Here is a 17,511-nt window from a genome sequence, read left to right on the forward strand (position 1 = left end):
GCCATTTGCTCACTGGTAGGTTCATAATGTTTGTTTTAGACCGAGAAATTGCTTAAAAATGAAGGGGCAGTGCTCCAATACAAAACCCCTGGTGTGACTGTGACTCAGTGAAATCGATGGAAGCGGTGGGGTGCTGCGATTTCCACACCGTGCAGACAACACAGGGCCTCTCGTGGGAAGCACAGCTCCCCGGACATGTGGTTTCAATATCCATAGGGTGTGCGGCCACTGCTGCTGCACAGCGGGCGCGCGGCTCTCCGTGTCTCACACACCACCTGGGCTTGGCAGATAAGAGGGGTGGTTTTGCACAGCGCACAGCATCCAGGGAGGCGTGCGGCAAAGTTGCCGGCAGACAACTTGCTCGGGAGTGGTGCAGATCCACGCTCGTTCCTATCTGCGGGTTTTCTTTGCCAATGCCCTGCAGGCAGAGTTTGCTCAACTAGTTGAACTGGCTCTTTCTGTCTTGTTTTTTTGGCAAACTAAGAATTTCCTTCCTGATAAAAACGGATGGCGGGCGCCCCGATTGGGTGCTGTGTTGGAGAGGATGTGACATCAGGCACATCTCTCGCTTCGCCGGATCGCTGGCTGCCTTCCAGGGCAGCCGGGCAGCTGTTTCGTTAAATCCCAACCCAGGTACTCGAGTTTCTGCACAAAGTGCTGCCGACACCACGTCCCAGTCTGCTGCAAGGTCTGTTCGACTCATGCGCATGGAGTCTGCTTAATAAATTACTCCCACCGCCGGGGGCTCACCGGGGATGATGGAATTTGAACTCTCAAGACCGACCACGAAGTGAAAAAACAGAAATTGGACAGACAGGGCTGAGATGGATGATGAGGGAACAAATCAAAATGCCAGCAAATTGCAAGGAGCTGGAGGCCAGGCGTCTGCAACGTCTCTATCAAACCCGCTGATGAGGGGTAAGTAACGTTCCTGCCTCACTGCAAACTTTTGCCTCTGCCAGCAGCGGCAAAGGACAGGGTCAGGCTACGGCGGTGTGCTCCTCTTGATCTCCTGCTTCCAGGGCAGGTCTGCAGTCAGTCCCACACAATTTCCTCATGCCCTCACACTTCAGAAGGCATTTTAATTAGCAATTCCTATTTAATATTGAATTTTTCATTGGTTTTTTTGGTATATCACAGAAAAGAGTATCTGATTCTGTACTGCAGTTTGTACGAGCAGAAACAAATACAGTACTTGAACCACAGCATGCTGAAAAAGAGGTTGCAATGTGGCATGTTTGACTTAGATTAATGCCAGCTGGAAGCTCAGCACTGGCTCAGTTCCTCTTTTCTTTCTTTTCCTTCCCTTCCTCCTTCCCTTCCTCCTGTCTTTTTCTTTTTCTTTTTCTTTTTCTGTTTTTTTCTTTTTCTTTTTCTGTTTTTTTCTTTTTCTTTTTCTGTTTTTTTCTTTTTCTTTTTCTGTTTTTTTCTTTTTCTTTTTCTGTTTTTTTCTTTTTCTCTTTGTCTTTGTCTTCTTTTTCCTTTTTCCCTTTTCCTTTTTCCCTTTTCCCTTTCTCCTTTTCTTTTTTCTTTCAGATGAGCATATCCAAGTGTTGTTACCCAGGCTGAGCCACCAGACCTAGCAGGTTCTTCTGCACTGGCCAGGGAGTTGTCGTCAGTTGTGAGCAATGCTGTTGTGGTCACTGGTGAACAGTTATTCAGATAAATGGCCTCACTCTGATCATTGCTCTGTTGTCTGGCCCAGAGACATTGAAAAGATCACATGGTGACAAAAGACAAGTAGTTTAACTTCACATAATATTTTAGGTGGGTGTGTTCCCTGTAGCTCTGTTTTCTGAGAAGCTACTTCTTCAGCTCATGGTGAGTGCAGTGGGAACGAGGTAAATTAAGATAATGTGGATTTACACTGTCTTCATGCCTTTTCTGGGCTGTTCAGGATGCTTCCATTTATACCAAATAGAAAATTATGACCTTAAAGCCGCAATACAAAGATGATCAGTATATCTACTGTGTTGTCTGCCTCTCCTCATGCGTGTCACATACGCACATCCTGAGGCTGGTGTGTCAGGGAAGGGATGGGGATGTTATTAACATTATGAATTGAAACAGGTCCGCACTGGAGATGAGCTCCAGCAAAATGGAGGCTGGAAGGAGGGGAACCCACATGCCACACTGCTGCACACAGATCATTTGGTCCTTTGAAAATCAGAGTTCAGTCCATTCCTCTTGTGTCTGCCTGCTCCTTAGCACAGTCAATAAGCTCTGCTGGCAACTTACAGCGAGAGTGTATTTGGCTCAGGCTACATAAATCACAAACTTTACGCAAAAGCTTTAGAATATGAAAAATACCATTTGTAATACTGTTATATAAAATGCCATACGCATATGTGGATGCAAATATGTATCCGAGAGCATACCTCCACTGAAAGGATCTCAAAGCCCCTTGTGAGCTGCACCGTGTGTGACCACCACAGAAGGAAACCAGCCTGGGGACAGGCATGGAGTGTGCAACACCCTCCACGTGGTCAGAGGCTGGAAAAAGATACTTTCAGCCATCACCACAAAAAACAGTGCTCCTCTAGAAAGGTCCTGGGAATGCTCTGTTGTCCATAGGGAGCAGTCAGGGTTTGCATGTTTGTGTGGTTATTGCTATAAGGTTTCCTCTGTATACACCACCCTGCCAGACCTGACATGCTCAAGTGATGGCAGTGCAATCAAATATGACCAGAGGTTTGATGTAACCTCTGGGCTGGCTGGGATTTTCAGCGGTGAAAGGGAAGTTAAGTGATCCAATGCCACTGAAAGCCAGTGTGGTTTTGGATGTCTAGGTGTTGAAGGCCTTGAGGCCTGACTCAGCTTGCCTGTTGACTAAGGTGTGGGTAAATTTCAGTTTTGGATGAACGGTCTCATTCCTCTGTGAGAAGGTAGTTGTACATATTTTTGGCAATCAGAAATTCTTGTTGCTGTGGTGGTACATGCTATGAACACAGCTATGCTACCCACATACACTGGCCTTGCTTCTTCACGGGCAGCTCCGGTGGGCAAAGTATTCTGAGGACTTTCCTGAAAGTCACTGCTTTGGGATTTTGGAAGTCTGTGGCCAGTTAGCACTGGAATTTGCTTAGGCTTTAATCAAAAGCCTGTGTATGGTATAAATACTGATCATTTATATTACTGACAGCGTGCCTCCTGTGCTGTGCAGAAGAGGGGAGTGAGACCCCAATGCCCAGTGCAGCCTCCCTCCTTGTCCAGGTGAGAGAGACAAGCTCCAGCCTGGAGCAGGCAAGAAATAGAAACTGTGGTTTGCTGAAGGGTGAGGCCTTGGGTGCAGGAACTGGGGAAATTTGCCTTCCCCTGCAGGGAGGTTGCCCTATCGACGTTGCTTCAGTATGGAGGTGTTTGCTGCAGATGGAGCTTGGGCTGGTAACTTGTGGCCATGCTGTTCATGGCAGCAAATTTGGAAGTACATCATGGCAATTAGTCATCAGACAGGCCTTTAAACCCCTTCTATCCAATGCATCCAAGGCTGATGTGAAGCTACCGTACGCCTCCACTTCCATTTAGGATAAAAATCTTGGTTCCTCTCAGTACAGAATTCGCAGCTGGATTGTGACATTTTGGCACATACCTCTTTTTATTTTCCACTGAAATTTAGTTTTGACGCTTATGTGGTCAGTCTTTTAATTCATTGTTAAGACTTGGCAAAATTGCAAGCTAATGGCCAGTCCATAGGTGACTATGGTCTGGTCTGGCTCTTTTAGAGTCTGAGCAGAAACCTGCCTTTTCTCAAGCAAACACTGAAAGGGTAAATTCTGCACACGGATGCGAGGGCATGACTCTGCACCTCCCTCTTTGTCACCAGAATGCTGACACAATGATGTAACAACTTTTTAGTTTGCACAAAACCCCGCCTGTATTTGTGTGTTTAAAAAAAGATCAAGCTGCAGCTCAGAAAACTTGTTCCTCAATCTACATTTTTAGAATTACTATAAACTCATTTCCCTTGCAACTTATGTAGATCGGGCAAAGGCATTGGTTTCTACATGGGAAAATCAAACACTTTTTACAAAGCCTGGGTACACAACCAATGGTAACACAGGCAGGATCAGCAAGAGCAACAGCATGGTCAGATAAGCATCATTTGACACACATCACTTAAAACAAAGCTATTTTAGTCAAATAATAATACTGTGCTTTAATAATTGTAGCATAGTTTGGCTATCTTTACAAGACCAGAACCACAGCTTCTGGAAATGGCTGTCCATTTGCTAAAGCCAAAGGATGTTTGTGAACTTACTGGAACTAAGTGTTTGTTGAGGGACACAGCCCATGAAACATAGAAGGAGATGGGAAAAGCTCAAATTATGCCAATGATGAAGAATATAATTTTCTTTAAAAACTAATTGACATACATTACCCAGATTTCCCAAGTTCATTCTTCTTTTCATTTCATGTACTCGGTACTGCCCATAAAGCTGTATTGGGGCTACATCTCTTCCATCCTTTGGCCTTCTAATTTTGAAGCTTCTCCAAAATATGAATCATGCCTGAGTTGATGAATCTTTCCATGCCTGTGAAGTTTGAGTTTCTTCTCAGTTTCTCTTTTTTTTTTTTGCTTTGACTTTCATAGTGTAAGTGATACAAGACCGTGAAAGATCACTTGACTTATGAAGTCTCTTGTCTTGTTAGCTATTTTTATAACTGCTAAATAAAAAAGATTGGGACCATCCCTGTCTTTAAGACCAAATGGTGCAGACTGATTTGTCTTCACATCTTCACCTGCTTAAAGGTCAGTGCTGAATTATCCTCCTGCCTTTCTTTACTTGGCAGTGCAGATTTACCTACCAAGTCTGCACAGTCTCAGACAGTGTCTCATAGTCACAGGAAGCAGTGGAATAGACGGCAGGTTTCAAAGTGTCCACCAAACACCTCATCTGCAGGCCATGGTAAATGGATCACCTAACACCTTTGCAGTTCCCTGGCAACAAACTTATGATCTGAAGGAAAAGACCCAGATCCACAGCTATAAAAAATACATGCCCCATGCTCAGAGGAAATACAGCCCCAGGGCTGATGGCCCCTCCCAGACTGCTCTCCAAGCCATGTCTCCTTCAGCCTTCAAAGCAGATCACCATTTTAACTGCACCTATGAGTAGGATATACTGACCAGCTAACAGAAGCTCCAGTCACCAAATCTGTGTCCTATCTCCAGTCATGGTCAGTCTCCGATGGACATGAAAGAAACCTCATTTCTGGCCCCAAGGGGCACTCAGTGGTAGTTTAGATCAAGTAAATATAAACCTAGCATAAACCAATGAATGATCCAGTGGTTTATACAAGCCCTCCCCCTTTCTCTTCCCCTAACTAGGTAGCAGTCATAACCAGAGACAAGGAAATGAAGATAAATAGTGAAAATCCTGAGTCAGCTGCTTGTCCAATCATCCCTGATGAGACCTGTCTTCCTAAGGGCCTCGTTCTGCCCACAGCTCACTCTCCTCCAAGCTTCAAATCCACCCAGAGGTTATTTCCAGGTCACTGTGGTTCTCCTGTGAGACAGGAGCACGCTGGAGCACTGTTAGGGAAGGATTCTCACAAGAGAAGGTGAAGTCTTGATTATTCTGCCAGATTTTTTTTTTAATTACTTCATTCAATTAAGAACTATCACAGGGACCACTTGGGTTCTTTCTTGTGATGTGTATGGCTACTACCAATTTGACTAGCTTCTTGTTACAGACACCCATATTTTTGATGTCTAAGAAGGGAAACACTAAAATTCACTCTAGTTTAGTCCATCAATGAGCCATTGTTCAGAGACAGAAAGATGTAATATGTACGTATTTGCAAAAGTGTGCTATGCAGGTAAGCATTGTGATGAACATCAAGTGGCTCAAAAACTGATGTGTTGTAGTAGCAGAAATATCCTTTTGCCTATATGAACAACTCTAGACAAATGTATTGCACAGTCATGAAAGTCTTGCAAGAATGACTATAAATCTATAGCAGGCGTTTTACAGCCACGATGGCAGCAAAAAGTGACAGCCTTGCCTAAAATAGCCATGCAGGTAAAGATCTTCTGTGTGTAATAGACAATACATTTCAGATATCACCATCTTCACATGACAATCTATGCAGTGCAGAATTCTTCAATCACAAAGCCATTGTAAGTCTTGCTATGCTAGATCTTATCTCATTTAAATTTGATGTCCTTTACTGAGCATGCTTGAAGGTGAGAGAGCAATAGCCCAACAGGCTGCGAGATGGCTGACAGAGTGGGTTATCACCCTGTGCCAGCACACTGTGGCATAGCCAGAAGGGGTAGGACATCAGCTGTGAGAGGTTCAGCTCTCCCATGCATGTCCCATACCTGAAACAAGATCTGAAGATCTTGCATAAGCACTGGCATCATCAGCTAATCTGTAAAAGTTATTTTAAAGAATGATGGTGGCTTATTAGGTTTTGTTGCTGAAGTGAATTCTCACTGTTTAGCAACCTATTCCACACACATGATCTAGTATAGTCCCTGAAAATCTCAGTGACTCGTCCAATTGGTCTTTGGGGTTTTCTCTGTAGTTAGTGGAAGGAGAGTGGGACATCTCCAGAGAGTAGCAAAATGAGTTTCCAAAGGAAGCTGGGTGAAATGCCCTCTGGAAATGCTCCTCTTCCTTCCCAGGGGGAATCTGGGCCATTTATGTAGACAAGAAAACTGGGTTTTGAGGCAATGAATACTGAAGGAGGTAAATGTCTCCCAGAGGGATTATTGCTGTCAGCTGGCTCTAAGCCATAAAATCTGTAATACTGAAGGTCCCCTTCTATTAATATTTGTGTGGTCTTCAGCACAAAGGCAGTTTGTTTCACTATATTAAAATAAAGAGCAGATACAGCAACTAGAGAAGTGAAACATAAAAAGTCATTAGCAGTAAGTATTTCCACAGACTTTATGTTACACAGCATAATTGAGGAAAGATAGGCATGTCTTGTAAAATGCATCAAATAATGCTTGTGCCTGGGAAAAAGATCTTTCAGAAAAGCACTCTACGTGACTTTAGAGGTTTGTTACCAAGTTTAACCCTAAGAATTCCCTCCCATAGCTCCTTGATCCAGCTGGGGCTACGCTGACTCATTTCCATGCCATTTGGTCATTTCCAGTAATTATTTTTGGCATGAGGTATTTTTCTGAACATCAGGCTTTATATACCAAGACTACTTAGGAACACTAGTTAAAATTCATTTTCTGACATGGACCTTCCATGCCTTCTCAGTTGTCTGGCAAGGTGACCTGAAGTCAATCTTTCACATAAGACCTTATAAGAGCAAATATGAATCTGTTTGCTTTATATGGACATTTAAAATATCAGTGCATTTATCACCGTAGTAGTAACAGTTTCTTTATGACCTACTTCACCGCTCACAGGCTGGGCCTTTACCCTCACTGCCGTGCAGCATGCATCCTGTCCCCTTGGCTGTCCCTACAAGCGGAGGCAGACCCTTCCTTTGAGCTTCCTTCCATATGTGCTGTACCTGACCTCATGGTTTCAACAAGGCAGAGAATATAGCTATTACTTAAAATGCACGGCTGCACAGGGAAATACCAAACACTGAAAGCTGAGAGGCAAAATCAACAGGTAACACGACTTATCTCCTTGTACTTTGGTACCTTCTCTTGTTAGGTATTGTTGGCTTTAGCCCATCTCTGAGCAGAGGTAAATGACTGAGGAGCCATACCCTCTTCAAAATGTAGTCCTCCTGTGCTAACTGGTAAAGTGTAATGAGCTTGACAAAACAAAAGCACTGGAAATAATTCAAAGCGAGGGACAAGCTCAGTCGGAGCAAGGTGATGTTCTGCAAATCCCCCTCTCATCTTCTGAAGGGGAGTGCAGCTGCTCGGCAACAACACGGGATGAGTTAAAAACACACCCAGAGAGAAGCCGTCCTCTTGTCCTCACTCCCTCCTGGCAGCTGCTCCAAAGAAAGCTTGGCAGCTCATGTAATAAATTAGAGAGGTTTACCGGGGTCATACAGCTGAAGTAAAAAACACTGATGAAACATTCCACAGAGTTGTTAGCTTTTTTCCTGTCTTTCTCTTTATACAGACTTTGTTTCAGACTGGTCTCCTTTACACGATGCCTCTATCCATGGACGTCTGCTTACTCTGAAGAAACTCATCAAACAGGTACCCCTCTGCTGGGTTGATAAAGTCTCTGCTGGGTTTGTTCAGCTGTTGAACGCAGTCTGTGCGTTATGGTGAAACCTCCAGGGTGAGAAAATCCCGTTAACCAGAAAGCAGTGAAATCTGCATGTAACAGATTTTTTTTTTTTTTTAATACAAGTGGTTCCTTGACTAGCGCAAGCTCAGTGCATTAAGCTGGTGATGTATCAAAATATCCTGGGTTGTACTATAATTCTGGTGCAGGCAATGGGACCCCCGTCTCTGGGATCTCCATGCGGCTGGGGGATTCCTTCCGCAGCTCCTGCCCCTGCGAGTAGCATTTGGTGCTGTGGGTGGGGGGTAGCTCCAGACCCTGGCAAGGCTCTGGTTGAGGCTTCAATTCAGCCACCCACACATCTAGTTCTGAAGTGCCTGAGGGTATTGGGGACCCTGCTCCTGCTGCAGAAGGCATGGCCAGGGAGAAGCAATTTCTGAACCTCACTGCTCCATTTCTTCAAAATTCTTGGATTTAGCCTGTGGAGGAGTTTACAGAAATGAAAGGGTTATTGGAGAGTTGAAGAGTATTCCAGCTTAACCTTCTAGAGTATGGATTGCTAGAAACAAAAGATCTTGTAGAATCAAATCAATGGTTTGTAATGCAGAGGCTGGCTTTCCTTCAGACCGTGCCATGCTCAGACCAAAGACAAGAAAACACCTCAAAAGCATTTCAGGATTCAATCCAGTCAAACAAATGCAGACTCAGCAGTCAGGAGGTCAGGATGCTTCAGCGATGATGAAAAAAGGCAGCAGTCACAACCCTGCCAAGAGCAATTTTTAAGGTGGTTGTTTGGTTTTTTTTTACTTCAAAGTTTGTTATTCAAGGTGTCGTAGAAATAAAATTATGCATAGTTCCTAAAAGGATGTCTGTATTGGCCTGTTGGACAGTCCACTGCCTACAGCTTTCCACGGCAGTTAGCAGTGTGTAGAAGGCACGACCTCTGGCACGCTGTGCCAGTGTCCACTCCAGCCAAAGCACCACAGCCTCTTTCTCTGTTTACCTGTTGAGACGAGCAACTCCAGGCAGTCAAGTAAGATGTGGTTATATAAAGCATTAGGGGTCATAATAGAAAGGGTTGGGGTTTTTTTGGTTTGTTTGTATGGGGGTTTTTGTAGTCGGTTGTAATGATATTTTCTATTAATTCATCAGGGGAGTGACGTGAATCTTGTTACAGCAGACCAGGTATCTCCTCTCCATGAAGCCTGCCTAGGGGGTCATGCTGCTTGTGCCAGTGTCCTATTAAAACACGGTGCTCAGGTGAGTACATAATGGACAGGCCATTGTCTCCAGTGTCAGTATGTTGTATTATCACATTTTAATGCTAGGTGATGTACTATTTCACAACAGCGTATCACCATGACATACACTCTGTACTTAGCTCCACTTAAAGTACGTATGTTATAAAATGCACTTCTTAATAAAGCAATCGAAAAAAGCACAGATATAAACAACAGTTATTATTATTCTTTAGATGAAGGTGCAATGTTCTCAACATTTACTGAAAGAACAAGTGGAAGTTCCTCTTGCAAAGGATTTACAATCCTGCAACAGTTAAGGGTGCATTTTATTTTCTGGACATACTAATCCTGTTGGTGTCAATATGCAGAGTCTTAAGTAGAGGTCTAGGAATGTTAGGATCAACTGATGATAAAATGGGAAGAAAATGGAAATCACATGGAAGTACGATGGTGAAATGGGCCTGTCTCATGGCCTCGACTTTATGAGCTAATGTTGAAATTATAGTGAATAAGAAAATTAACTCATTATACATATATTGCTTTTCAGTTTATTTTTTTTTTTTTTAAAGAGGGGGATGCACCCTTTCAGCTAAAAATGGACCATTTCAGGACAGGGCAATGGGCAGGTGTGTTTCAGCTGAGATAACTGAGAAATGGGCACACATTTAACTTGGTAACTTGGTAACTCCTGAAAGTTACCAAGTGGCACTGGTTAGACTTCGTTTGCAGGAGAAGAGACATGGGGGCAATTTTAAAAAAAGATTTTTTTTTAATGATCTTTTTTAATAAAAAATTGTAATCCTCAGAAGCAGTAGGCAGCTTTTGCAAAGAATTAAATAATAAGTATTGAGAACCCTATTTGCTATTGAGAAACTGGATAATTTTAATCTGTTATGAAATACTGAGAAGACGAACACAAAACCTGATTGTGTTTTTTTTTTCCCCCCAGGTGAATGGAGTTACTGTTGACTGGCACACTCCGTTGTTCAGCGCTTGTGTCAGTGGCAGTGTGGCTTGCTTGAATTTATTGCTGCAGCACGGAGCCAGCTTACACCCGCCCTGTGACTTGGCATCCCCCATCCATGAAGCTGCTAAGAGAGGTAACCCCATGGGCACGAGAACCCCTTTCCATGTTACTAGCAACTTGTTGAAGTAGAAAAGAGAGATAAAGAAGATAATATTCTTCATTTGGGTCATGTGAAATACCTTCCCACTGGGTCTCATCACGAGTGGTGCAGTTCCTCTCACTCCTGGTGCTCACCAAGGGCAGCTCGTCTGGGCTCTTGGGGCCTCTGAGTTCATGTGGTGACACCTGGAAGGGCTTGCATTGTCAAAGTCAGTTGCCTACAATGTAGACATCTGAGGGAGTTGTCTGGCTATCTTCAAAAGCAATGGAGAGAAACACAGCATGATTTGTCTCATCTTCAGTAGACATCTGAAATGAGTCAGATAAAATGCGAGGGCTTTAGCCTGTTTTGCTAACCATGGCTTTGCAGCTCCTGTTTTCCAGGTTGGAAACACTGGAGTGGATGAAAGTATTACGCTACCATCTTTTGGCAAAACATTGAATCTTTGCCACATTACACCGCTGCAGTAGAGAATTTGCTGAAAAATATGCCTGATCTCTATGAGTCGACTCTTCCTTTATCCCTTTTAAGGTCATGTGCAATGTGTCGAATTTCTTGCATCCCATGGGGTAAATATAGATCACAACATCAAGCATCTGGGTACTCCACTTTATGTAGCTTGTGAGAACCAGCAAGTGAACTGTGCCAAGAAGCTGCTTGAGTCAGGTAAAAAGAAAAATAATGGATGGTGTACTTTCGTTTTCTGCAACCTCTATCTTTGGATTCTCTTTGCATCAAAGATTTAGAGGAACTCCTGCTCTGGGACCTGTAGATGTTTCGCTCTTAATGGCAGCCCTGGGTTAAATGGGGTAGAAGGGTAACCAGGGTCTTCTTGACCCAGGAACCCAGCTTTACAGCTCCCAACACAATGATGGGCGATCCTGGATTCACATGGCTGGTGTTGTCTGGAATAAACACCATCCTTTCCAGTGTCTGTGAAGCTGCAGTTATTTGAAGTGGACAGTGGAAAATTTCCTTTTTTACTTTTCCTCCCTCTTTACCCAAAACAATTGACCCAATCATTTTTACATAGCGTTTCTGCAAACCTGTTTTAATTCCCACTGAGTTCATAAAAAGTTGGAAACACTTCCAACACAGAAGAACGTTCAGCACTATATACTTTGCATCAAACAGACCCAGATGTAAGTCTAAGCACTTGGATAGTTATACAAGAACATTTCTTCTTACCTACAGCAGTGCATCTCTTCTAACCTAAGGGGCCATGTAACCTAAAGTAGCCACATAGATAGTACAAAAATGATCAACCAACAAAGCCGCTGTGGAAAAAACAAGCAAACATCACATAGATCACCGTATGCACTATTTAGCACAGTCATCTTTTTTGGAAGAAGTCAAATACAAATTAATCTAAATATTAAATGTTTGGTTATTATTTTCTGTTTTCTGCTATTTGGTCTTTTGCTGTCTTCTATATATGAGAACATGTACTATAAACATATTATAAATAGTTTTGAATTAGTTCTGCAGCTCACCCTTCTTAGGATGTTTTAGGACCCATTAGCCCAGGATAACGGATGAGCGAACGCTCATTAGGGATGCTTGCTTACACTTTCCTCTACCAAGAGCCTCTAGAACTATTCCATCCTTGCATTTTTTCCCCACCAGATACTCTGGCATTTGGAAACCCACTGTCTTAACCCTCTGGTACAGAGCAGGTTGAAACCCTGCATGTATTTTAAGGGCATGGGGCACCAGGATGGGGAGCAAAGGTGGGCTGTAGGTGCAACTACATCTTTGTCCTGCTTCAAGATATCTACAGGCTGAGCTGTAGATGAAGGACTTCCTCATGCCCTGTTCCTCTGGGATCATTTTTTTGGTCACAACTCCACTACTCCTCAAATAGTGTGAGTTGTGCATATGTAAATTGTAGTACCAAGCCCCAGTGTAAGGAAATCCACCTCTGGGTCAATGCTACAGCATTTACAGGTATTTCAGAGAAATAGAAGCTAGTGCAGGAAATGGAAATAGGCTACTTTATAGTCATTATTCTTTGTCATCTCTTGGTCTTCAGGAGCAAATGTGAACAGCGGCAAGGGCCTGGACTCCCCTCTGCACGCTGCTGCCAGGAATTGCAATGTGGAGCTGGTGATGCTGCTGATTGACTTTGGAGCAGACATTTGGGTGAAGAATGCTGAAAGCAAGAGGCCGATGGAGCTGGTCCCACCAAGCAGCCCAGTGGGCCGATTGTTCCTGCAGAAAGAAGGTACCCCTTAACGCTTGTTTCCTTTGTTCTCTCTGGATTTGTTAGGGAAAAAGCACAGAAGTTGCTGCAAAAGACTATGCTTTTCCATGCTACAAGCACTCTAAAAGTGAGGATAACTGAGCTTACCTCCATTCACCGACACATGGACACTATGTTTTCTAGTGTCAGAATATAGTGGCACACTAACGGGGATAACAGTAACAACAATAACCCATCTTGCAATCTCCAGGTTGCGAATCTACTGCATTGGGGAGCAATTGTATGGAGTTTGCAATAAAATGCAAAATAGAGTTTCAAGTGAAAAAACAAGCAGAACGCTCCTTAGAAACTAATGGTGACTTTTTCTGATTACCTAAAGCACTGAGGTCTGTGGGAGTCCCTCAGTTCCCTTGTTTCTGAGATGGGAGTAGAGCCAGGGGTGTTATCTGGAGTGTGCCAACAAATGCAGGCAGAATATCACCTCTGATGGGAGTTGAGGCTAGCTGGTGAGCACTAAGGCTGGGATCTTTGGTTATGCAGTATGCTGAGGGTCAGGTATGTGCTAGATACTGGTCTCAGCATAAATGCAAAATTGCAACCAGAAAATTGTTAATGCATGTGATACTGAAAAAAAAAAAAAGTATCTTGAAAGACTCTTCTAGTTCTTTGCCCTTTGCATTTATTTTTGTGCCAAGTTCTTATGTAGATGCAAAAGTATCTTTAAAATGAAAGACTGTATTAGGGGTTTTGTGGCGATTGAGGGAAATTGCACAAGAATGATATAATGAATATATATACACATGCATTTATAAACTAGGCTTTTTTTAAAGGCAAACATTACCTGCTGATCAATGCAGCATTATCAAATTGAAGGCTTAACTTTAGGAACCTTATTTTGTACCTGTAAATGAAATAGTTCCAGTCCCGTTTTATTTTATTGATTATGAATACTTTAATTAATTATGGAAAGAAATCTTACTTGCCCATCTTCAGGAAAAAGGTCCCTTATGTTTAATCATTGATGTACTTGTATTCTTCGTTACATGTTCTCATTCAGTCAGTAAACTATACACATTACTAAATAATCTGGATTTTTGTTATTTTAAACAATTTACTGATGGTGTGGTCCAGGACTCTTATTATTCCAGTTGCATGTTGATGTGATTGCTGTCATGAACAGATTTATACCAAGGTAAAACTGGAATAATAAAGTGATGAATCGGGCCCTTCTTGAAATAGTAACACAAAAATAATAGTGTGGAAAAAACTGTGCTGTACATATTATGTATGAGCAATAGATATTTGGTTTCCTAGCCTAATCTATGTTGCACAGAGCAGTGATCTTTTTGAGCTCCAATCCCTGCTGTGTTAGACTCCTGACTCCTGTGGCACTGCATGCGTCCTGCTTATTTGAGATAAAAAAAAACATTTCAGGCACACCCTATGCAGCTGGCCCAGGAAGCACTGCTGGAGCTCAGCTGACAGTATGGGCAGTAAGAAACTTTTCTAAGTGAAATTCAGCAATTGAAATCAGAGAGGATAAATGCCTGAAGGGCATTTTGTAGCTGAATAGTGTTTGTCCCATGTTCTCCAACACGCCCTTCTCCAAGTAGGATCATGCCTGATGGGCAGCTGATGTCTAACTTTGTTGGCCAGCTGAACGGTGCTGCAAACATTACCCCTATGGTTTCACGCAGAGGTCTGGTAGTGTGCAGCAGGGATCAGAGTCACCCCACCAGCCCCATGACACCTAAGTACAGGCATGGCCAAGCTGCTGCTCTCCTGCCCTGCTCCCATGCATGGCTCCTCTCCCTCTACAGAGTGCTGGGGGGTAGCAGCCCCTCGCCCATGGCCAGGACAGGCTGGAGGGAGCATGTCTTTCCAGCAGAGATGAGTTGGTTAGCCTACCGACCCAGAGTTGCCCTAGGACTAGCCAGGAGCAGGTATACTATGTGTGGTGGTCTCCCTTCCCAGAACTTCACCATGCTGCTGGAGCACTGCATACCCTGCTTGCATTGCAGGGAGAGTCCTACGTGCGGGTGGGAGAATTAGCTGATGATCCAGAAATGCAGTGTGTTTTTGAAGAGTATGCTTGCCCTTGCCAAATATTTTCAGTCTAGTGACACTGCTTGTGTTTTGATAAGGAAGTCTTTAGTCTTTCTTTTTCTTTTTGAATGGAAGCTTTTTTAGATGAGATGTTTACAGCCAGGGCATTTATCTTTGGGCTGAGAACGGCCAAACTCGCGTGCAGTGTGACGTTGCAGTAGCCAGTCTCACTTGCCCCATATCCGCTTGCCTTGACTTCTTGTGCCCAAGCAGAGGGTAACTCATCCACCGACACCCAGCAGGACGGTGCAGCCCTCTGCGCAGCCCTTCGAATAGCGCATAAGTTTTCAGCCTTCAGAGCTGCTGGAAACGTGGTGCCCTGCACGAGGAAAGACTTAAAAGCTGATTAAAGCATTTTTGCTGCAGCCCCTGTTCCTTCCCCGTGTGCTGCACCCCTCCACCAGCACTAACATTTCGGCTCTCTGGTGACCGCTATCTCACTCGCCCAGCAGGCAGGCATGGCGGGTGGCACCTAAACTGTCCCCTCCCAGCTCGCTTACCCCCCCCTCACATTCTACGGTGTCTCTTCTTATCTCCTCCCCGCTTCCAGCACACAATTCCTATGTCTGCGCTTGCTCCTGCCCCCCGCCACTCCGGCCCTTCTTATCTGCCCTCCCACAGCCCCCCCTCCCCACCTCTCCACGCCTGTCACCCCTGCATGCTGCACACCGGGGCACAAAGGACGTGTTGGGGGCCCGAACTTTGAAAGGTGACGCAGTTAAAAGCATCACGTAAGATCTACCTCTTTGTGAAAAGGATAAACCCCCCAAACAAGGTATTATGCCATTATACTTAAATATAAAAAAGGCACCACAGATTCTTCAGCAGCGCTTGCATTTATCAGCATGGGACCAGTTAACCTGGAAGGTTTAAATAAAGGATTATATAGTATTTCTTTTTGCTATGTGTTTGTCACTATTATGAAATATGTCTCAAGAAAGCGATGGGCAGCAAAAACTTGGATCTCACTGGGGCAGCACGGGGGGCAAAGAACTTTGAAGGAAGCATTGAGCATCTCTTCTGCTTACACAACACAAACCGCTTCACACTTGTGCGGCTTAAAAGGGGGAGAATGATGCCGCTAATGCTAACTGTGGCTGTGTAATGACAGAGAGTGACTAGGCCTGAACTGAAATGCAGGCGGGCTGATGTCCTTTGGTGGGGGCAGGTCTGGCTTTTCACTGCTGAGGGTTTCACCACTGGGGTGGCCGCAGACGTGAGGCGGGTTGCAGGAGGTGGGGAGAGCTGTGCTCTGCTGGAGGTTAAAGTCAGATGTGAGCAAGATGTCAGGGACCGTGCACATCTGAGATGTGCGGTGATGCACAGCTGCAGTTCCAGCTTTACTGCCTTGGGACGATAAAGGCACATGTATAACTTCTTCCCTGGCTCTTTCTCCAGGGCCGCTGTCCTTGATGCAGTTGTGCCGCCTATGCATCAGGAGGTGCTTTGGACACAAGCAGCATCAAAAAATAACTGGACTTCTCCTCCCGGATGAGCTGAAACATTTCCTTCTTCACGTTTAAGCCTTTCATGTTCAAAATGGTGCCTTTAATAACCCAGCAAGGTTCGTTGAGGAAAGACTCTCTTCTCATCAGCAGTGTTGCCAATGCCTGCAATGCTAATTTGTGATAGCTGTTGGTCTCTAGTAAAGCCCTGGGTCCAAGAAGCACAGGACTGACCAATTCACTCAGTCCTCGCTACCACCGCCCCCAGAAAATCTGTCATTTGGAAAGGAACAATTCTGCACAGTTGCATGGTGATGCTTGGAAACGACTTGAGAGCCCCTTAGAAAGTCTAGAAAATGAGTATAGCATTTTAAAGTAGATGTCTTGATTCTCTGCATCCTAGCACAGTTTTGGAGGGCTCAAGGTTGACAGCGCCTTACAAAGAAAACACATATTGCAGCTCGGCACTAACAGCACTTCATGTATATATTAAGGATGCTGAGGACAGCTACACTTCCTCTGTAAAGCAGCGCTCACGTGCCTGTCATCTGAGAGGGCTGTACCCACATCACGGTACAGAGAAGGAAAGGGAACCCAACTGAACCTATGTGCAAAGCAAGCAACACTTTCTGGCAGATGTTATTTATTTTCTAAGTATATCATACTGCAGATAAATGAGCACCAGCGAACAATCATCTGCATTTAGGGCAGCATCTGAAACGCGTGTTTGTGCCATGACAGCAAATACGTCACTGCTGATGGCAGCTCCTTGCAGTGCAATAATAGTGTGGGGGGGAAGTTTTTAATCATCCATTAAAATCACTCATTTCTGATGCTTTGAGACACTTCAGAACTACACATTTTCTCCTTGTAGCATATTATTTTTCAAGGACACAGGCTAACAGGCTACCAGTTTCATGCATTGAGCGCTCCCCCTTTCTACGCTGAAAATTAAGTGATATTTCCTAAGCATTTCTCAGCATGCATCAGAAAAACAACAGCTTCCATCCCCTTGCCACACCCAAGAAAAGAGATCATCTTAAGAGTGAGATATTTATTTTTTTTCTTGGAGAGGTGTTACCTCATTCATAGCATTTTCCATGGGAGTGGTATTAATAACACCTCTAATGCAGGGTCAGAAAATAAACAAAGAAAATACTGAAATTAAAGTCCATTCCAAAATAAAAAGATAATGGGTAATTTTTGCCTCCACCACCCCCACCCCCA

The 17,511-nt window shown here is 44.0% G+C and overlaps 1 protein-coding gene across 1 annotated transcript; it reads left to right on the top strand.

Annotated features, from left to right (window-relative positions):
* The first annotated feature begins 824 nt into the window (after window positions 1–824).
* ASB9 (ankyrin repeat and SOCS box containing 9) lies at window positions 825–16,411 on the top strand. The gene is made up of 7 exons (XM_009889036.1): window positions 825–918; window positions 8,052–8,131; window positions 9,315–9,422; window positions 10,353–10,503; window positions 11,062–11,196; window positions 12,563–12,754; window positions 16,238–16,411. The coding sequence occupies exons 1-7, from the start codon at window positions 825–827 to the stop codon at window positions 16,360–16,362; spliced, it is 885 nt and encodes a 294-aa protein (XP_009887338.1). The 3' UTR covers window positions 16,363–16,411.
* Window positions 16,412–17,511: the final 1,100 nt, after the last annotated feature.

This window comes from Charadrius vociferus, unplaced genomic scaffold (assembly GCF_000708025.1).
Source record: "Charadrius vociferus isolate BGI_N301 unplaced genomic scaffold, ASM70802v2 scaffold507, whole genome shotgun sequence".
Classification (NCBI taxonomy): domain Eukaryota; kingdom Metazoa; phylum Chordata; class Aves; order Charadriiformes; family Charadriidae; genus Charadrius; species Charadrius vociferus.